The sequence below is a fragment of the Petaurus breviceps genome, unplaced genomic scaffold (assembly GCF_028583685.1).
Source record: "Petaurus breviceps papuanus isolate PSGF00001 unplaced genomic scaffold, PetGlider_PUasm1.0 98, whole genome shotgun sequence".
Lineage (NCBI taxonomy): Eukaryota > Metazoa > Chordata > Mammalia > Diprotodontia > Petauridae > Petaurus > Petaurus breviceps.
Window position 1 is genome coordinate 1,997,224 of NW_027187460.1, and position 22,235 is coordinate 2,019,458.

The 22,235-nt window shown below is 42.2% G+C and overlaps 1 protein-coding gene across 1 annotated transcript in view; it reads left to right on the top strand.

Annotated features, from left to right (window-relative positions):
- The window catches only part of TSNARE1 (t-SNARE domain containing 1), a 227,885-nt gene that overhangs the window by 113,077 nt on the left and 92,573 nt on the right, over positions 1-22,235 (top strand). Inside the window, exons 4-5 of the mRNA XM_069080942.1 lie at positions 11,432-11,509; positions 12,653-12,722. Coding sequence (XP_068937043.1) covers positions 11,432-11,509; positions 12,653-12,722 — 148 coding nt within the window. The remainder of the gene's footprint in view (positions 1-11,431; positions 11,510-12,652; positions 12,723-22,235) is intronic.

Genomic DNA, 22,235 nt, shown 5'->3' on the forward strand with positions numbered 1-22,235 from the left:
TTTATAAGATCTTGAGTTCCAAATATTTCTCTCCCCCTGTTCTCCCTTCTTCCTAAAATGGTAAGCAATTTGATATAGATTATATATGTTTTTTCTTTTTTTATAACTTTATTTATTTATTGGTTTTCAACATTCATTTTCACAAGATTTTTAGTTACACATTTTCTCCCAGTCTTTTCCCTACCCCCACCCCAAGATGGCAAACATACTGAATACCCTTCCCCCGAATCTGTTCTCTCTTATATCCTCCCTCACCCCTCCCCTTACTTTCTTGTAGGGCAAGAGGGATTTCTGTACCCCATTGCCTGTATATCTTATTTCCCGGTTGCATGTAAAACAATTTTTTTTATTTTTATTTTTTTTAAGCAATCGGGGTTAAGTAACTTGCTCAAGGTTACACAGCCAGTTATTTCTGGGTGTGGTGCTAAGTATCTGAGCCCGGATTTGATCCCCAGGTCATCCTGACACTGGAGGCAGTGCTCTTACTCGCTGAGCCTCCTGGCCACCCCTAAGCAATTGGGGTTAAGTAACTTGCTCAAGGTTACACGGCCAGGTGTTTCTGGGTGGGGAATAAGTGTCTGATCCCGGATTCGATCCACATGTCATCCCGACATTGGAGCTGGTGTTCTTACTCGCTGTGCTACCTGGCCACCCCAATAAAACAATTTTTAACATTTGTTTTTAAAACTTTGATTTCCAGATTCTCCCTTCTTCCCTCCTCGCCCACCCCCACTGGGAAGACAAGCAATTCAATATAGGTTGTACATGTGTAGTTATGCAAAACATTTCCATGGTAGTTATATTGTGAAAGACTAGCTATATTTCCCTCCATCCTATCCCACCCCCATTTATTCTATTTTTCCCTTTGACCCTGTCCCTTTTCAAAAGTGTTTGCTTCTAATCCTCTCCCATTCTTCCCTCCCTTCTATCATCCCCCCTCTTATCCCCTTCCCCCCTACTTTCTGGTAGGGTAAGATACCCAGTTGAGTGTGTATGTTATTCCCTCCTTAAGCCAAATCCAGTGAGAGTAAGTTTGAATCATTCCCTTTCACCTTCCTGCTCTTCCCCTCAATTATAACAGCTTTCTCTTGCCTCTTTTATGTGAGATAATTTACCCTATTCTATCTCTCCCTTTCTCCTTCTCCCAATATATTCCTTTCTCACCTCTTAATTTTATTTTTTAGATATCATCTCTTTATATTCAACTCATCCTGTGCCCTCTGTCTATGTATACATGTACACACACACATACACACACATATATATACATACATTTACCCACCTATATAAATGTATGTATACATAGATATACATATGTATTTCCTTCAACTATCCTCATACTGAGAAAAGTATCATGAGTTACATTTATTGTTTTTCCATGCAGGAATGTAAATAGTTCAACTTTAATAAGTTCCTTATGATTTCTTTTTCCTGTTTACCTTCTTATGCTTCTCTTGATTCTTGTATTTGAAAGTCAAATTTTCTGCCTTTTCATCAAGAATGAAAGTCCTCTATTTCACTAAATGTTCATATTTTCCCCTGAAGTATTATACTCAGTTTTGCTGGGTAGGTGATTTTGGGTTTTAATCCTAGCTCCTTTGACCTCCAGAATATCATATACCAAGCCCTTCAATCTCTTAGTATAGAAGCTGCTAGATCTTGTGTTATCCTGATTGTGTTTCCACAATATTCAAATTGTTTCTTCCTGACTTCTTGCAGTATTTTCTCCTTGACCTGGGAACTGTGGAATTTGGCTATAATATGCCTAGGAGTTTTCTTTTCGGTGTCTGTTTCAAGAGGCGATTGGTGAATTCTTTCAATTTATATTTTGCCCTCTGGTTATAGAATATCAGGGCAATTTTCCTTGAGAATTTCTTGAAGGATGATTTCTAGGCTCTTTTTTTGATCATGGCTTTCAAGTAGTCCAAAATTTTTAAATTATCTCTCCTGGTTCTACTTTCCAGGTCAGTGTTTTTTTCCAGTGAGATATTTCACTTTTCCTTCTATCATTTCATTTGTTTGGATCTGTATTATAGTATATTGATTTCTCATAAAGTCATTAGCTTCCATTTGCTCCAATCTAATTTGGAAAGAATTATTCTCTTCAGTGAGTTTTTTAAATTCCTTTTCCACCTGGCCAATTCTGCTTTTTAAGGCATTCTTCTCCTAATTGAATTTTTGGGCCTCTTTTACCATTTGAGTTAGTCTATTTTTTAAGGTGTTATTTTCTTCAGTATTTTTTGGGTCTGCTTTAGCAGGCTCTTGACTCACTTTTTACGATTTTCTTGCATCATTCTCATTTCTCTTCCCAATTTTTTCTCTATTTCTCTTACTTGATTTTCAAAATCCTTCTTGAGCTATTCCATGGCCTGCAACTAGTTCATATTTTTCTTGGAGGCTTTTGATGTAGGAGTTTTGACTTTGGTGTCTTCTTCTGGTTCTATGTTTTGATCATCTTTGTCAGCAAAAAATGATTCTATAGTTTGATTTTGCTTCCTCTGTTTGCTCATCTTGCCAGCCAGTTACTTGACTTTTGAGTTCTTTGCCATGGTAGAACTGTGCTTCCAGAGTGGAGAGTGCTGTGTCCCAAATTTCTGGGGTTTTGCACAGCTGTTGTCCGAGCTTTTTCCAGGCACCTACCTCAGAACTGTGAGGATGACTGTCTCTCCACAGCCTCAACAAACTCTGCCACACCAGTGCTCCTCACCCCAAGACTGCCACCCAAGACCGCAATCCAGATCCAAGCAGATCAAAGCAAGAGCAATTACCCTCTGAAGGGTTGCTTGGTCCCCCATTGATTTGTAGGCCTGGAGCTCAGGAGGCAGCCACCTGGTAGCAGCTGCAGTCACTACCACCTCTGTTGCCCCAGGGGCAGGGGCCTGTCCCCACTCTTCTCTCACCCTGTTCCAACAGAGTTCCGCACTGATCTTTTAGTTTATCCTCAGTGTTTATGGGTTGAGATGTCTGGAAGCCACCACAGCTGCTGGTGATTCAGTCTCCTGAAGTCTGCTCTGTCTAGTCTATGCTGCAGGTCTGGGTTGACGTGGCTCATGTGGGACTGCGCTCTGCTCTCACCTCAATGTGATAGACCCTTCCTGTCAGGCTGCCTTCAGTGGGAGTTTTGTTCCTCTCTGTCTCTTTGTGGGTTCTGTAGTTCTAAAATTTGTTTAGAGTCATTTTTTACAGGTATTGGAGGTGGTTGGAGTGGGAGCTCAAGCACATTCCTGCCTTTACTCCGCCATCTTGGCTCTGCCACCATCTCCCCCGCCCCCCCAGATTATATATGATTTTAAGCCGCTCCCCCCCATCGTCTATCTAACATTCTGTCTCTTCCATCTGACTCAGGCAATGCCCTGGAATTGTAGCTAGAAGGCCTGGGTTCCAGTTCTGGCTTTATAATTTCTTAGCTGTGTGTCTTTAAGGCATCTAATCATTAGCTTCCTTGTCTTATATGAGGGATAATCATCACTCTGTTGTCTTCTCATTGAATTGTTGGGTGAATCAAGTCAGATAATGTCTTTGTAGAAATTAAAGTGCTTTATTAGGATTATTAATGACATCCCTTCTAGCTCTCACATTTAGTGGGTTTAGAATTCTATATGTGTCCTTTGTTTGGAACCATTTGAAATTGACATGATATGAATGCACTGCCCTGTAGGGGAGAAGGGGAAGTGGGTACCAGTGTCTGCCTCTGTCAGAATAGTGGGTGTTTGCTGCATCAGATAAGATAGGAAGTGCTTTTTGATTGTCACTGAAGTTTGAAAGGTAAGATTTTCTTCTCTTGCCTTTTATTAAAAAAAAAAAATTGTATTTTATATTCAGTTTTGAATCCATTTGGCTACAGTTGGAGAAACACCAGTCTGTCAAAAGAGCCTAATTTTGATAGATTAGCTGCAGCTCAAAGGTGCCCAGCAGGACTTCCCCAGAGCTGTCATGGCACTGATGATTTCTCGATGCATACCGTGTGTGATTAAAGATGTTTGACATTTCTTAGGCTGTGCTGCCTTGGAATCGTATGACTTGTTTCCTCCTAACAGTTCAAAGCACATTCCCTTCATCATAATAGAGTTTATGATGAGGTCATAGGAAACATGGAAATTCAGCAGTGTCTTGAATCGTAGGATGTCAGAGCAAGGAGGGACCTAAGGCATCTTCTCACCCCATCCACTCATTTATGTGAACCCCAGAAAGTAGAGGTGACTTTTCCAAGGGCATACAATGAGTTACTGGTAGAACTAGTGCCCAGCTCTGACACTTAGTAGCTTTGTAACCATGGACAAATGACTTGACCCATTGGGGCTTCACTTATCTCATCAGGAAAATGGGGGCAATGACACTGCACAGGTTCATTGTAAGGAAGGGTCCTTATAAACCTTAATAATTTACAAGGGGTAGGAAAAGAGGAATCCTTTTCTCAATCCAAGGCAAAACATTCACTTTACATGCCTCCATCCTTAAGGAATAAACTTCCATGTTATGAGAGTTCAGGATTTATAGGGCAGGGTACAATTAACTTAGGATTTGATGCAGAATTCTAGGCTGTCAGAGCTAGAGATGACTTTAAAATATAGAGTGTCAGAGTAGGAAGGACACTTAGAACAGAAAACATAGACTATTAGAGAACTTAAAGCATGTATCATCAGAGGTGAAAGGGACTTTGGAATGTATAGAGTCTGAATATAGATGTTAAAATTTGGAGGGACCTTAGAAATCATCTAGTTCAAGCCTCTGGATTTTATAGATGGGGAAGATGAGATCTTGAGAAGGGAAGGTCTTATATTGAATGATCAATGACAGAGTCAGTACTAGAACCCTAGTCTACCAACTCCCACTCTGGGTCTTCCATTTTATCACGCTGACTCCTATTGAGTGAGTCCTATTTCAGATATTCAGTAATGTCTGCTGAGCTTTGTGCTATGCCTATGGTGATAACAGTTTTTTTTTTCTTTATTTTTTTTTTAAAGCAGTCGGGGTTAAGTAACTTGCTCAAGGTTACACGGCCAATTATTTCTGTGTGTGGTGCTAAGTATCAGAGCCCAGATTGATCCCAGGTCATTCCGACTCTGGGGCCGGTGCTCTTACTCACTGAGCCACCTGGACGCCCCTTTTTTCTTTATTTTTAACTTAAAAAAAATTATGTTCCAAATTTTCTCCCTCCTTTCTGTCCCTCCCCCACTCATTGAGAAGTCAAGCAATATGGTATCAATTGTATGTGTGAAACCATGCAAAGCATATTTCCATTTTAGTCATGTTGCCAGAAAAAAACCCAAAACAATGAAAAGAAACAAAATTGAAAAAAAGTATGCTTCAGTTTGTACTCAGAGTTAGTTCATCAGTTCTCTCCCTAGAGACACATAGCATTTTTCCTCATGGGTCCTTCTGTATTGTCTTGGATCATTATATTGAATTTGATCATTACACTATTTCTGTTACTGTGTACAATGTTCTGTTTCTGCTCACTTTACTTTATATCAGTTCATATAAGTCTTCCCATGTTTTTCTGAAGCAATCCTTGTTATTTCTTATAGCACAGTAGTATTCTTTCACCATCATATACCACAACTTGTATAGACATTCCTCAGTTGATGGGCATCTCCTCAATTTTCAATTCTTTGCCACCACAAAAAGAGCTGCTATAAATATATTTGTACATATAGGCCTGTTTCCCTTTTCATTGATGTCTTTGGGATACAGTAGTATTAGTAGTATTGTTAGGTCAAGGGGTATGTGCAGTTTTTTAGCCCTTTGGGCATTCTTCCAAATTGTTCTCCAGAATGATTATATCAGTTCACAACTCCATCAACAATGCATTATTGTACCTATTTTTCCCACATTCCCTTCAGTATTTATCATTTACCTTTTCTGTCATGTTAGCTAATCTGATAGGTGTGAGGTGGGAGCACAAAGTTGTTTTAATTTGCATTTTTCTAATCAGTAGTGATTTAGAGTGTGTTTTTCCATGTGACTATTGATGTCTGATTACATTGAAAACTGCCTGTTCATATCCTTTGACCATTTATCAGTTGGGGAATGACTCTTATTTTTAAAAGTTTGACTCAGTTCTTAAATATATAATTTGAGAAATAAGACCTTTATTGTCAGAGAAACTTACTGGATAATTTCCCCTCAGTTTTCTGCTTTGGACTGCATTGGTTTTGGTGATGACAGTTTTGAAAAGAAGGTATATACTCTTGATCTCAAGGATTCACAGTATATACTTAGCATCTAGTCCAGTGTCTTGAACATTGTAGGTACATAATGCTTGTAGGATTGTTTGTAGTTCTCTCCTCTGCTCTCTCTCTCTCTTTCATACACAAACACACACACACACACACACACAAACTCACACACATACACATACACACTTGAAACAGAAAAACAAGATAGTATTTAAAGTCAACTATAGATTTTATAGTTTGGACTTTATATGTTGTTGGAAATCAGAGAAAAACCAGAAATCAGAGAAAAACTTCAAAATCACTGAAGGGTAAAATTATTCATGGAAGGGAATGATGCTTGAATAGATAGTATTTTGATCAGAGGAGACAAAGCAGAGGATATTCCAGGTTGGGAGAGAAGCAACAGAGAGGAGATGTTTAGAAAAGGGAATGGCTGAACTCCCAGGAAAGATGCTTTTGTATTTATAGTGGTGTTGCCCTTAACAGTAATAGAGGTTTGGCAAAGAGACAGTTTGGGAGTTCTGCTTCAGAAATGTCAAGTTTGAGATTTGTACTGGTCATTCACTTCTAGATACATAAGCAGTGCTTGGTGATACAAGACTGGAGCTCAGAAAGAGGTTAGGGCTGGATATATAGATCGAGGGATCATTTTCATAAAGATGATAATTGATCCCATAGGAGCTAATAAGATTACCAAAAGAGATTATAGAATGAGAAGAGGGACTTGGGTAGAGTCTAAGGGGACGCCCACAGTTAGTTGGCATGGCCTGGGTGACACTCTAGCAAAGGAGACTGAGGGAGAACAGTCAGACAAGTAGGAGAAGAACTCTAAGAGAACTGTGTTTGAAGAGACCTTAGATGCCATCCAGTTCAACTGCTATCCCTCTACAACCAACCCAACAAGTGGAACCTTGCTTTGAAGGTATCTAGTGAGATCGAATCTACCACTTCTCAAAGTAGCTTTTTCTACTATTGGACAACTCTGATTTCTAGGAAATTTTTCTTTTCATCAGGCCTAAACCTGCCTTCTTAAAAACTTTTTAGGTCAGCCTTCAGATTAATCTCTCCTCTATATGATAACCCTTTAGATATGTGTAGACAACCATCATTCTCACCCTTACCCTCCCCTCACCCCCAAGTCTTCTCCAGACTAAACATTCCTAGTTCTTTAGCCAGTCCTCACATGATCACAAGACCCTCCACTATCTTGGTCACCCTTCTTTAGATACTCTCCAGCTTATCAGCAATTTTCCTAAAATATGGTTGCAGAAACTGAACCCAGAGCTCCATATGTGACCTGACCAGAACTAAATAAAAGAGGATTCTGATCTCCCTCATCCTGGACACTCTGAGTATCAATGCAGCCTGACATGTGTTCAATTTGGAACTGTATTTGCTTCTAGATACCATGTTTTAGGAAGGACATTGATGACCTGGAGGAGATCCAGGGACCAGGGGAGGGAAACTGGGATGATTAGTGGAGGTGGATTGAAAAGAATAGTGGTGTTTTTAGCTTAAGAAAAGCCTTGGAGGAGAGGTGATTGCTATTTTCAGCTATCAGAAGGATATTTCTGGGGCAGAAGGCATCTTTGCTAGAGTTTCACCCAGGCCATGCCAACTAACTAGGACTAATTGGGGGAAGTTCTAGTGGAGCTCTAGCCTTGGACTTGGAAGGAAGACCCAAGTTCAGATACTGCCACTTGGTAGCTATATGACCTTGGGTACAGCCACACCTTCTCGGGGCTTTGAATTTCTTGACTAAGACATGAGAGGGAATTCATATTTCAGTTTGAGACAGCACCAGAGGGGCTGCCCTAGGTTCTTCCATTTCTGGGATTTTGTGGCTTTTTTTTTGGCAATCACATCACCTCCCTAAGTCCCCATAAAATGAAGGGGTTATACTCCTACATGATCCTTCTGGTTCTTTCCATCTCTGATGTTCTATGAACCTAAGACTCAAAAGCCCCATTATTCTCATCTGGTCCATGAATGACTCCAATGGTGGGGATTTTAAGACAGAGAGGAGGATCAAGGATTGAGGGAGGAGAGCAATACCAAGTCAAGCCAGGGTAGGAAAGATGTTTGGGCTCCATATTGTATGATACTGACTTCACCTCATCTCAGTTTTTTTAGATGTCTCTGTTGAGCAACTATAGAACATAAGATATTTTTCCTTTAAGAGATAGCATTACCTCTTCATCTTGTCCTAGTGTGCCTAAGCCAGACTGGCTATTTCTTTATGGGTCAAGGGACAGATAGAGTTGAACTAGATTTCTAGGAGGGGATTTAGGTCTGAAATGACTGGTTCTTATCCATTATATTCATCATTATAGGTTCTCTTTCCCTTACCTCCCATGATGTCTTTGGTTCACAGCCTTCCCATGATCCCCTCTCTGCTCTGTCAGTGCCAAACCATTCCACAGTCTGAAAAATCCTTTTAAGACAAAGACAGCCTAGCTCAATGAGGTACTATCCATGCCTAAGAAAGGCATTTGGTGGAAGGCTAGTTACTGATGTCCGTAACCCAGGGGAACATGACCCCTTGATTGCCCCATCCCAGGGTCCAATTAGATCCTTGCCCCACCTCCCTGCCACAGGACTACTGTGCTAACCTCTTCCCACATCTTCATCTTCCCTCCACCCATCTCTATTCCTCAATCACAGAGGCCCTCTAGGGAGTGGAGTGTACATTGGGTTGGGAGTTAGGAATTCTGGGTTCTAGTCTCAGTTGTTATTAGACTTTGAGCTCTTTGAGAACAGAATCTGTCTTTTGCCTTTCTATGTACCCCCAGCACTTAGCGCAGTGCCTGGTACAGAGTAAGTGCTTAATATATAAATCCTTCTTGACTGTCACTTCTTTGATGTGTGACCTGGGGCAAGGCTGCTTTGGGACTTTGTTTCCTCATCTATAGAAAGGGAATAATAACCCTCATATTATCTACCTCACAGGGCCATGGGGGAAGAAAGCCTTTTATTAAGCGTCATAGAAATGGGAGCTATTATTATTTTTGTTATTCTCTTTCCAGGACTCTGTACTGCCCTTTATAGTCTTGTAGCAGCAGTACTTAAAGTGACAGGTTACATAGATTCAAACATAGGGCTCTCTTCCAGACCTCTCCACCCCCATCCTCCCAAGTTTGATGGGCCATTTATAGAATCATAGGATTTAGAACTGGGAGTGACCTTAACAATCATCCATTCTAAGCCTTTCACTTGTTTATAGATAGAGAAACTGAGGTCCAGGGAGGTTAGGGAATTGCCCAGTGTCATACAGAGAGTAAGTAGAAAAACAGGATTCTTGACCCAGGTATCCTGAGTCCAAATCCACTATAGTTGGGAGGGAGGGCACCCTGTAATGTGTGTGAGTGGCAGGGGCTGACCTCCTTCTTTTAGAGGGCAAGGCCACCACTCCCCCTCCCCACCCCTTACCCCTCCATCCCCCTACACACTGTCACTCTCTTTCTCCATTACTACACAGCTCTAATACCTGCATCTTAGTGTGCCTCCTGGGAGCCAGAGCTAGCTCATGGCACAGATGGCAGGTTGGATTTTTTTTCTTCCACAGCATAGGGGAGTCTACCCCATGGAGATAGGAGGGCAACATGAAAGAAAGACGAATCACAGAATATAGAAATTCAGCATTAGAAGTGATTTTAAAATTGTCATTCAGGAGGGAAAGGGCTTGCCAAAGACCAGACTTGTAATAAACTGGAATTTCAAATAAAAACAAGAAGAAGAAGAGGAAGAAGAAGAAGAGGAAGGAAGAAGGAGGAGAAGAAGAGAAGGAGGAAGAGGAAGAAGAAGGAAGAAGGAGGAGAAGAAGTAGTAGTAGTAGTAGTCGTAGTAGTAGTGATCTTAATGCCTACTGAGTTCAACTTGTATCAGAAGAATCTCTGCCACTGCATATCTGACAAGCAGTCATCCAACCTTTGGTGTATATGGGGGAACCCACCACCTCCTGAATCCCCCATCCTACTTTTGAGCAGCCTGAATTGTTAGGGAGTTTTTTCCTACATCAAGTATAAAGTGACCAAACAGAATATGCCCAATCTCCATTCCCTGTGCCAGCCCTTCATATATCTGAAGATAGCTGTTATGTCTTCCCACTTGTTTGCCCTCCACCAAGTGTGTAGGGTTAGGAAAAGGAAAAGTAGGTGGGAAAGAGAGCAGGGATTGGATGAGGAGAGGGGTTGATTGAGGGGGGAGGAGAGAAAGGTATGAAGGAGGAAAGGGGAGAGATGGAGAGAAAGGGGGCAGAGAGGAGAAAGAGGGAAAGAGGAGTGTGCAGAGGAGGAAAGGGAAGGAAGAGGAAACATAGTTGGGATCAGAAGGAAGGAGATGAGGGTGAGGGAGCAGAGCAGAGAGGAAAGGCAGTTATACAGATGCTGCTTAAAATGCCAAGTTGATGGAAGAGAGGTGTTTGCTATTCCTTGAGGGAAGATTATATGTTGTGTGTTTGAAAGTGATTCCAATGTTAACCAGGGTGAAGAAGCCACAGGAACAGCTGACCTCAGGCATTTTTCACAGTGTTATTGTGTGAAATTATTAGTTTATGCACTAATAGGAATCACCCCCAAACACAGCCTTTTTGACCCCTGTGCTTGTTGGGTGCAGGGGTGACATTGGCCAAGGAGCTTCCTTGGAGGAGTGTCTGTTTCATCCCCAGTCTCTCAGACTGGAGCTTCCTGACGGCCAAAGCTATTCGTTCCTCCTTGGAACAAGGGCCTTCCGCAGACAGGGGGATATGTCTTTTCTCAGGCCAGGGGCCTTCTGAGGGCAGAAGTTAGGGGAAGCAACTGCGTTTCCCCCTAAACCCTAAGTTTTCTGATGTCAGAGACTCTATCTTCCCTTAGGTGAGGGGCCTCCTAAAGGCAGATTGTATCTCCCTCTCAGCCCATGGGCTCCCTGAGGGCAGGGGCTGTATCTCTTCCTCAGCCTAGGGGCTCTCTGAGGGCAGCAGGGGCTGTTATCTCCTCCTCAGCCCAGGGGCTCCCTGAGGGCAGGGGCTACATCTCTCCCTCTGACCATGACCTCCCTGAGGGTACCAGATGTGCCTCTTTCCTCTGTCTCTGCAGCTATGCCTAGTGTAGATCTTAGTCTGTGGTACTTGCATTCCCTGAGTGCCAGACAGACATTTTTAGGTTAATTGTGAAATCTAGTTGTTTTGTAGAATCTCCTCAGGGCTTGACAGACACAGTCATGGTGTTGGAGTCACTAACCATGTTTTGTGCTCCTGGTCCCTCTCGTTTCAGCCACCCAGATCGATCCCATCGACCTCCAGGAGCTGTTCCAGGAGACATCAGCAAATGTCTTTCGAATCAACTCCAATGGTGCGTAGAAAGCCCAGGTGTCTGGTCCTGTCCCCTGGAGCCTTTGAATGGTTTAATCTGCACTGTGCACCTGCTGCCCTTCAGGACAGGCAGGACCCTCTGGCAACCTCAAAGGCCCTTTGATGTAGGCATGGAGGGGTGCTGGGCTCAGGCTCAGGCCCAACTTGGGTTCATCTAATGGTCTAGGAATTCTGGAGCTCAGCACAGTAGAGTCACTAGACTGGGGCTGAGATTGAGAGTCCGGGAGAGATCAGGAGAAATGGCCACATCAGAGTCAACAAGTGCAAGCCAGGGTTCGCGAGATCTCCTGGGCTCTGAAACCTGGAATCTCAGAACTCAGTGTCATTTAGTCATGGGGCAGCATCATAGATCAGGGGAGAGGAAGGCTGGAGGTGGGGCAGGGAGGCCCAGCCATCACACCAGGACCAGACACTGTGCTGTTTCTTTCTGTCCTAGAGCTCTTGGGAAAGAGCTGGGCAGGTACCAGGGCAGAGATGGGAACCTAGCCTATGTAGAGGAAGCTAGGATTCTAGGTCAGCTCCCTTTTCTTTCAGTATCCATCTAAGAATATCCATCATGAGAACAAGGATACTCACACATGGATAGCTGTTTTCTCCATGATTACCAGACTCTGGGTAATGAAAATCATGGACAATCCAACCCTACTTTTTTTTTGTTTTTGGAGGGGGGAGGGCAGGCCATTTGGGGTTAAGTGACTTGCCCAAGGTCACATGGCTAGTGTGTTAAGTGTCTGAGGCTGGATTTGAACTCAGGTCCTCCTGATTCCAGGGCTGGTGCTCTATTCACTGCACCACCTAGCCACCCCAACCCTGCTTTTCAACTTCTAAAACAGGGACTCATAGCAATGAGGAGCTTGAAAGGACCCCATGAGGCCCTGAACACAGACCCTGTGTGCCGCACCCTTTCTCTAACAGGTGATCATCAGCTTCCTTCCACTTGAAGACCTTTAGGGAGAGAGCTTGCTTCACTGCCCCATATAAGCTAGATTCTAGGAGCTCAGAGCCTTTTGAAACCTCCTTTCTAGCTGCCTCATTGAGTCACTGAGCAGACTGTGATAGATGTTTATTTTATATATTCATCTTTCCCTCTCTTGCTCACATCTTCCACTCTCATCCCTGGCAGTGACTTCCTTGGAAAGGAACCTCCGATCTCTGGGTACTGCAGGTGACACCCTGGAGCTTCGCAATGTCTTGTAAGTGCCCCTTCAGGTTGGGATGGGTTTTAGATGTGTGCATGGTCACCCTGGGTTGTGAGCACGAATGCATCTGATGCCCAACACCCACATGCATATTGGTGCCTGTACCCATCCTTTTGCCCCATAAACACAAGTATATACACTGCCATACAATGCTCAGGTATGTCTACACTAATACATGACACACATGTACTCAAACACATGGGGTCCTGTGTCACTTGCATGTGGAAGCATATATGTTTTTTCCAGGCAAATTTCTTTATCTCGCCCCCATACACACACACACACACACACACACACACACACATACACATAAATGCCTGTAGTCAGGCAGTTATTTGTGCTTTGACCCTGCTTAGCTTTCAGGGTCTGATAGAGGGGTCCATGTATACTTGAGGACAGTGGTTTGGATTCATTTCTGGGGGGGGAAGTGGGAGTAAAGAGAATCAGACTGGGGTCTCTGGGCCAGGATAGTCAGCACTGAAGCCAGCTCCATTCCACATAAAGCTGGACTTATCCCAAGGACATTGGCCCTTCTGGACCAACAGTGGATAAACTAAAAATAAATAAATAAATTGGGGGGAAAAGTTCATCCACTTATCCAGCAATAAGTGAATAAGAGAAAAGTAATAGAGTTTGGACAGGAGGAGCCAGTGAATTTTTAAAAAATGTCTCTACAACCATGGACTCTGACTAGCCCTGGTTTCAGCTCAAACCCTGGTTTAGTTTTGTGACTGGGCAGTGTCTGAGCCCAATGAAACCTGGTTAAATACTTTCTAAGGAGTCCCTAATAAGTCCCTAAGCTTATCCTTTCATTAAGTTGATTCCAAAGTGGTTTAGTGGCAGGTCTACCAAGCTGGAAATTGAGGACAATTTCTAATGCTGATGATACCACTTCCTGCTGTGTGTCAGTTTGTGCATGTTGTTTTTCCTATTGGAACCTCAGTATCCTCATCTGTAAGCAGAGGAAATTGGATAGATGATATTTTAGGGCTTTTCTTAATTTCTCTGAGTTTTCTGTGTGCTTATTTTGGCCGAGGGCAGGGGGCATGTCTTACGTAAACTATATCTCCTCTACTGTCTAACAAAATGTTCTACATAAATTCTTTCCTTCCTTTATTCTTTCCTTTTTCCTTTCCTTTTCTTTCCTTCCTCTCTTCTTACCTCCCTCCCTTCCTTTCTTTCTCCCTTCCTCTCTGTCTTTTTTCCTTCCTTCCTTCCTTCCTTCCTTCCTTCCTTCCTTCCTTCTACCCTCTCTTCCTTTCTCCCTCCCTTCTTTCCTGCATACATGTACACACACATGCATACATAGTACCAGTTGGCATCTTTGATGCACTTTTTTCCCCAATTTATTTATTTATTTTTAGTTTTCAACATTCATTTCCACAAGATTTTGAGTTACAATTTTTCTCCCTGTCTTTCCCCTATCCCCCACACCAAAATAGCAAGCCTACTGAAAACCACTTCCCCTGATCTCTTCTCTCTTATATCCTCCCCCATCTCCCGCCCTACTTTCTAGTAGGGCAAGATGGATTTCTATACCCAGTGCCTATATATCTTATTTCTCAGTTGCATGTAAAAAAACCCAATTTTTTTTTAACATTTGTTTTTGAAACTTTGAGTTCCAGAGTTTTTCCTTCTTCCCTCCTCACCCACCTCCACTGGGAAGACAAGTAATTCAGTATAGGTTGTACATGTGCAGTTACACAAAACATTTCCATAGTAGCTATATTGTGAAAAAATAACTATATTTCCCTCCATCCTATCCCACCCCCCCACTTATTCTATTTTCTACTTTGACCTTGTCCCTTTTCAAAATTGTTTGCTTCTAACTACCCTCTCCCCCAATCTGCCCTCCCTTCTATCATCCTCCCTCTTATCCCCTTCACCCCCGCTTTCCTGTAGGGTAAGATGCCCCATTGAATGTGTATGTTACTCCTTCCTTAAGCTAAATTCAATGAGAGTAGGGCTGACTCATTCCCTTTCACCTTTCTGCTCTTCCCCTCCATTGTGACAGTGTTTTCTTGCCTCTTTAATATGAGATAATTTACCCTAATCTATCTCTCCCTTTCTTCTACCAATATATTCCTCTCTCACCTCTTAATTTTATTTTTTAGATATCATCCCTTCGTATTCAACTCATACCGTGCCCTTTGTCTACGTGTATGTGTACACACGTATGCACACACTAACATATATATTTATACAACATACACCCTCCTATACATATACATATATGTATATAATACACATATGTATGTATGTATAAATTTTTAAACACATACATATTCCCTTCAACTATCCTCAAATTGAGAAAAGTCTCATGAGTTACAATGATCGTTTTTCCATGTAGGAATGTAAATAGTTCAACTTTAATAAGTTCCTTATGATTTCTTTTTTCTGTTTACCTTCTCATGCTTCTCTTGATTCTTGTATTTGAAAGTCAAATTTTCTGTTCAGTTCTGGTTTTCTCATCAAGGATGGTTGAAAATCCTCTGTTTCATTGAATGACCATATTTTCCCCTGTAGCATTATACTCAGTTTTGCGGGGTAGGTGATTTTGGGTTTTAATCCTAGCTCCTTTGACCTCCAGAATATCATATTCCAAGCCCTTTGATTCTTTAATGTACAAGCTGCTAGATCTTGTGTTATCCTGATTATGTTTCTACAATACTCAAATTGTTTTTTCCTGACTGCTTGCAGTATTTTCTTCTTCACCTGGGAACTCTGGAATTTGGCTATAATATTCCTTGGAGTTTTCTTTTTGGGATCTTTTTCAAGAGGCGATTGGTGAATTCTTTCAATTTCTATTTTGCCCTCTGGTTCTAGAATATCAGGGCAATTTTCCTTGAGAATTTTTTGAAAGATGGTGTCTAGGCTCTTTTTTTGATCATGGCTTTCAGTTAGTCCAGTAATTTTAAAATTATCTCTCCTGGATCTATTTTCCAGGTCAGTGGTTTTTCCAATGAGATATTTCACATTTCCTTCTATTTTTTCATTTGTTTGAATCTGTTTTATAGTATCTTGATTTCTCATAATGTCATTAGCTTCCAAGTGCTCCAATCTAATTTTGAAGGAATTATTCTCTTCAGTGAGTTTTTGGAATTCCTTTTCCATATGGCCAATTTGACTTTTTGAGGCATTCTTCTTCTCATTGGCTTTTTGGACCTCTTTTGCCATTTGAGTTAGTCTCCTTTTTAAGGTGTTATTTTCTTTGGTATTTTTTGTGTCTCCTTTAGCAGGCTTTTGACTCCCTTTTCATTATTTTCTTGCATCATTCTCATTTCTCTTGCCAATTTTTCCTCTACTTCTCTTACTTGATTTTCAAAATCCTTCTTGATCTCCTCCATGGTCTGTGATCAGTTTATATTTTTCTTGGAAGCTTTTGATGCAGGAGTTCTGACTTCATTGTCCTTCTCCAGTTCCATGCTTTGATCCTTTTTATCCCCCCAAAAGGATTTTATGGTCTGATTACACTTCCTCTGCTTACTTATCTTGCCGATTACTTGAGTTTTGAGTTCTTTGCCTTGTTAGAGCTCTGCTTCCAGAATGGAGAGAGCTTTGTCCCAAATTTCTGGGGTTTTCACAGCTGCCTGAGCTATTAGTTGGGAGCCCTCTCTACACAAGCTCTGGCACATTGGCCACACACACATCCCAGGACCACCATCCAAGACTGTGATCCAGATCCAAGCAGGTCAAAGCAAGAGCGATTACCCTCTAAATGTTTGCGTGGTCCCCTTACAATCTGTAGGCCAGGAGCTATGGAGGCAGCCATGTGGCCGCAGCTGCAGCCTGCCCCACCTCTGCCACTTCTCTTCCTTCACCCTTCCAGCAGAGTTCCCCACTGACCTTTTATTTTCTCTTTTGCATTTATGGGTTGAGAACTCTGGAAACTGCCAGAGCTGCTGGTGATTCACTCTCCTGAAGTCTGCTGTGGCCGGTCTGGGCTGCCCTGGGGTCAGAACCATGGCTCACATGGGACTGGGCTCGGCTCCCAGTGCACTGTGATAGACCTTTCCTGTCGTCCTATCAGGCTGCCTTCAGCGGGAGATTAGTTTTTCTCTGTCACTTTCTGGGTTCTGTAGCTTTAAAATTTGTTTAGAGTCATTTTTTTTTACAGGTATGGCAAGTGGTTGGAGCTGGAGCCAATGCCAAGTTTGTGCTTTTACTCCGCCATCTTGGCTCTGCACCATCTGATGCACTTTCAAGTTTGTAAAGCCCTGTGCTTACAGCCCATTGTGAGGCAAGTCACAGAAGTATTATTTCCCTAATGTATAGATGAATTAATTGAAGCTCAGATTGTTATAGAACCTCATCTGAGGTCATCTATGTAGGAAGGGACCAAGCTGAGAGTTGAGGGCCAGGGCTAAGATTAGAATCTAAGGCCTCTGGCTCCATATTTTACATTTGTACTGTACTGGCATGTGTGAACATGAATACACTGATACAGACACATGTAATATATGTACAGAAACATATTCAAATATATACACAAAACACCCCATATACATGCAGAAACATATGTACAGACATATGCAGTGTAGAAATACAAACATGCTTATGTTATCATGACAAACGTGTTCATAGATACACAGACACACATCTGCACAGGTACATACACATATACACAATATGATGGCTTGGCAAGTACTGGGGGTTAAAATGAAAAACAAAAAGACATCCTCAACCATGACAAAGTGCAGAGAAACCCCCTGAGATCCCTTCTGTAGAAAAAAAGTTTTAGCATTTGGGCAACTTTGTTGCCTGTAATGAAAATGTCTCTGGCCCCTGTTCTGCTGTCATGGATACATAAAGATCATTTGTCAGCTGTGGAGGCTGACTATTGGGCTGGGGGCCCTGAAGGGAGAGAGAGGATGAGAGGGGCCAGGAAATTGCTTGTAACAACAGCCATCCGTCACTGTTTGGTTGGCTCCTGCACTCCCAGGAGATTTTTCTAGGAGGGTTTTTCTCAGGCCTGAGGTTACAATAGGTCTACAATAAATAGCATCCTGTCTTCTTCATAGCATGTGACTGAGAGGTTGTGACTCCTGTGTGACTTCTTCACTTTTCCCTACTGTCCTGCCAATGTTGATGAGGAAAGAGGGAGCAGAAATATCTTGGGCTCTTTTTTGTCCCTTCGTCAAATGTTGGTTTGACTGAATCCATATTGGGATACAAATCTCTATTTGAGTAGGTAGGCCTAAGGCAAAGAACCAATGAAGGACTATTGGTAGAATTCTGGCTGCTCAGAGTGATAAGAAACCTGATAGGTCATCTACTATAATCTCCTGCCCAATTCAGGAATCCCCTTTAGGCTGAGTGTGAATATGTCCAGTGATGGGGAAGTCACTACCCTACACAGTTGTGGCACAGATCTAATTGTTAGAGAGTTCTTCTCTTCCGCATCCTTTTAATGCCCCTCCTATTACATGGAATTTCCTAAGGCTGGAAACACAATATTCTAGATGGAGCCTGACCAGGACAGAGGATAGTGAGAATATTACTTTATCTGGATATGTTGATGGAGCTGTGATTTCATTAACATGGATATCCTTTCTGACAGTTTAGATTTGCTGTCCACCTGATCCCTCAATTGATATTTTCCTGTGTTCTCCTGGAAATCCTTTGCAAGGGGGCCACTCAATACACTGGGGGCCTTATTGCAGATCTCTTAATGTTATGAGGAAATCAATGAAGCATTCTGGCTACTACAAGTAAATGGGATGCAGTCTGTGATCTGAGGCAAGAGGAACAAATGAATGGAACCTATTAGAAAGTCCTCTGGAAACATTTCAGTTTTGGGAACTCTTCCGAGCAGAGGAGGAAGCTGGACTATTTCCCACATGGGCTGATGCTTGTTTATTTAGCCTCACTCATGTTAGAGCTAAGAGTCCCTATGATTTTGAATAGGCCTGTGTGGTTCCTCACATATAAGTACAGTCCATCTGGCCAATCACAGGTGGCCTGTCATCATATAGGCAGATTTCCCTGGCTGGGCCATGATATGTATTCTTTTTCAAAGAAGATAATGTATGCAAAGCACTTTACAATCCTTAGAGTAAACTATAAATGCCAGCTATCGCTGTTGTTGGCTGTTGTTATTGTCACAGATCCTCCAGGAATGACTCAGAGGCTGCTTTTCCTGGAGACAGGGAGCTAGCCCTTGGGAGGTCACTGGGAAGGGTCTAACCCCGGGCCCTTCTGTTTATTGCCTCCAAATGACCACTTCATGAAGTCAGTTGGACTGACTAAGCTATGTATCTCCCATAGTGCCTAGTAAAGTCCTAACAGTTATAGGTGCTAAGAAATGTTTAGTCTTGAAGTAAAAGTGTAAAGTCTGTAAGCACCGTAGGATTCTACGATGGCATAGCAGCTAGGGCACTGGACTTGGAGTCAGGAAAACTTGAATCCACCCCCTGCCTCAGACTCTTACTAGCTGCATGACCTTGGGTAAATCACTTAACTTCTGTTTGCCTCAGTTTCCTCATCCATAAAATATGGATAATAATAGCACTTACCTCAGAGCTGTTTATGAGGATTAAATGAAATAACATGGGTAAAACACCTTCAGAGCTTTATATGGATGCTATTGTTGTCATTAATCGTCATCATCATTTTCATCTTACCTGCCTGAAGTTAAAGGACTAGAACAAAGCATGTTCCTTGGTATTGCTTCTAGCTGTAAGGTCTGATTCTGTTAAACCAACAGCCCAGACCCCCTACAACTGAGGTACCTCCTGCTTTCTTAGTGATCACACAACTGTGGATGCTCTTATGAAGGCTCTAGTTATTTAAATCATCATTGAACAATCTGAGATTGCAGCGCCCTTTCTCTTCTTTCAGTTTCTCTAATTTGCATTAATAGAGAGATTGGATCTGGAATGAAGGAGTTTACAGTCCTGGGGGACCTTTCTTGGTCAGAACCCATCTGGAGTATTCTCTTCAGTTCTGGGCACTACTTTTTAGAAAGGACATTTATGAGCTGGAGTAGACTCTCATCTTCCCTCCTTTTTGCTTCCTTTCTCTCTTGTCTCCTCCCTTTCTTCTCCCTTTCTTTTTCCAACATCATCAGAAATTCAATAAATAATTAAAACTCAGTTCCTTCCCCACCTCCATCCCCTATCAGAATAAAAGCCTAGAGGGTCTGAGATGATGAAGAATTAGTTGCTTTCTGTGAGAAGTTTAATGTTTTGTTTTTTTTAATTGTTATATTATTTTATGGATTTGTTTCCTGGACTTATTCACTAACTGTACCAAACTCATGTTCTATCACGGGAGGTACATTCCCATTGTTTTCTTCCTTAGTCAGACCCTGCTGGATTGTAGTGTTCACATCTGGGCACCACATTTTAAGAGTTTCATTGCTATCCTCAAGGATCACCAGAAAAGTTAGGAGACTTAAAACTGAGTAAGAAGGGGATTGGTTGAAAAACAGTATTTTGCAGGATTTGAAATAAAAGCATTCTGGTTTCACCATTTATTGGCTGGGCAACCTCAGACAAACCACAACCTCAGGTACCATAGAATCACAGGCCTAGAGTCAGAAAGCCCCTTAGAAGCCATGTAGCCCAACTCTCAGAATTTACGAATTAGGAGACTGAGACCTAGAGAGGTTAAGTGAGTAAGTGACATTGAATGTGTATGGTAGAGACAAGGTTTGGAACCAGGTATTCTCATTCCAAATACAACTTTCCTTCCACTAGACCAAGAGGTGTGTGTGTGTGTAGGGAGAGAGAGAGAGAGAGAGAGAGAGAGAGAGAGAGAGAGAGAGAGAGAGAGAGAGAGAGAGAGAGCTTTGGCAATCTGGTGAAAGCTGTGGACTCCTCAGAATAATGTTTTTTAAGTTGGGCAGCTAGGTGGCTCAGTGGATAGAGTGCTGGGCCTGGAGTCAGGAACACGTGAGTTAAAATCTGGGCTTAGATACTTACTACCTGTGTGACCCTGGGCAAGATCACTTTAACCTCTGTTGTCCTTAATCATTTGGAGAAGGAAATGGCAAATCACTGCAGTATCTTTGCAGAGAAAACCTCATGGACAGCGTTGGTGTGTGCTTGTGGGGCCATGAAGAGCCAGACACAACTGAATCACTGAACAACGGTAACATAAGCTGTTGGGGAGGCTGAGTCTGGTGGACTGCTTGAGTCCAGGAGTTCTGAGCAAAATAGGACTAAAGTCAGTCAGGTGTCTGCACAAAGTCTGGCACCAATATGGTGAACCCCCAGAGCAGAAAGATTTCATACTTCCTAAGTGAGGATTAAAGTAACCCAGGGCAGAGAAATGGAGCAGGTTAAAGCTTCCTGGCCAGTCAGAACTGGGATCCAGCTGTTAGCAGAATCCTCTGCACTTCCTTTCAGTTTGGGCAAGATAGAGAGACCCAGCCTCAAAAAAAAAAAGTGATTTAATGTGTAAAATAAATGCCTAGGATTACAAAGGCAGCTAGTTATATTGAAATAAAGATGTATTTTTTTTTTTTCCCAGTCAGGTTAACAGGCCCCTGAAATCTGTCCACGGACTGGACCTCAGGGTTAGAACCTTTGCATTAGGCTGTGCTGCTTCCCATGGAATGGGGTGGATTTCTAATGTTCTTTTCAGGTCTTAATTCTGGATCTCATGCTAGACTCCTATGAGCTAGGGCTGTTTAAGCTAGAGGAAAGAGGCTACTGAAGGGTAGGATGGTGATCATTGTGTCCAAATATCTGAAGGACTGTTGTATTGCTAAGGGAGTAGATTTGTCATGAGTGACTCCAGAGGGGCAAGAAGAAAGTCCAGGGAGATGGGTTTCACTCATCATAAGTAAGAACTACTTAATAATTAGAGCTTTCCTACAGTAAGATGGACTATGTTGGGAGGCAGGGATTACTGTCACTAGAGTTCATGAGGTTATAGAATATTGTAATTAGAAGGAATGCAAAGTGTGGATATCAGAGTTGGAAATAAACAGAGAACATCAAACATAGTAATACCAATAATTCAAGTTTAAGATTTTTTTAAAAGTGTTTTCCTTAAAACTGTAGTGTGAAGTATTTAGTAATCTTTCTCTACTTTTCACAGATGAGAAAATTGAGACCATCTGATCCTCACTTAATATTTGGGAAACAGGCCAGAGGTCACACAAGGGCTCATAATTCCAGCTCCTACACTTGTTAGCTGTTTATGACCTTGGGCAAGTGACTTCCTGTCTTTGGGTTTCCTAATCTCAGTTTTCTTATCTTATGGGTATTTTCTTGTTTATCCTTCCTACCTCACCTAGTTGTGGGAAAACTAGCAAGTGCTTTGTAAAAATCTGAGTACTATGGGGCAGCTAGGTGATACAATGAAAAGGGCATTGGGTCTAGAGTCAGGAAGACTCCTCTTCCTCATTTCAAATCTGGCCTCAGACACTTACTAGCTGTATGACCCCGGGCAAGTCACTTAACCTTGTTTGTCTTGGTTTCCTCATCAGTAAAATGAGCTGGAGAAGGAAATGGCAAATCACTCCAGTATCTTTGCCAAGAAAACCTCAAATAGTGT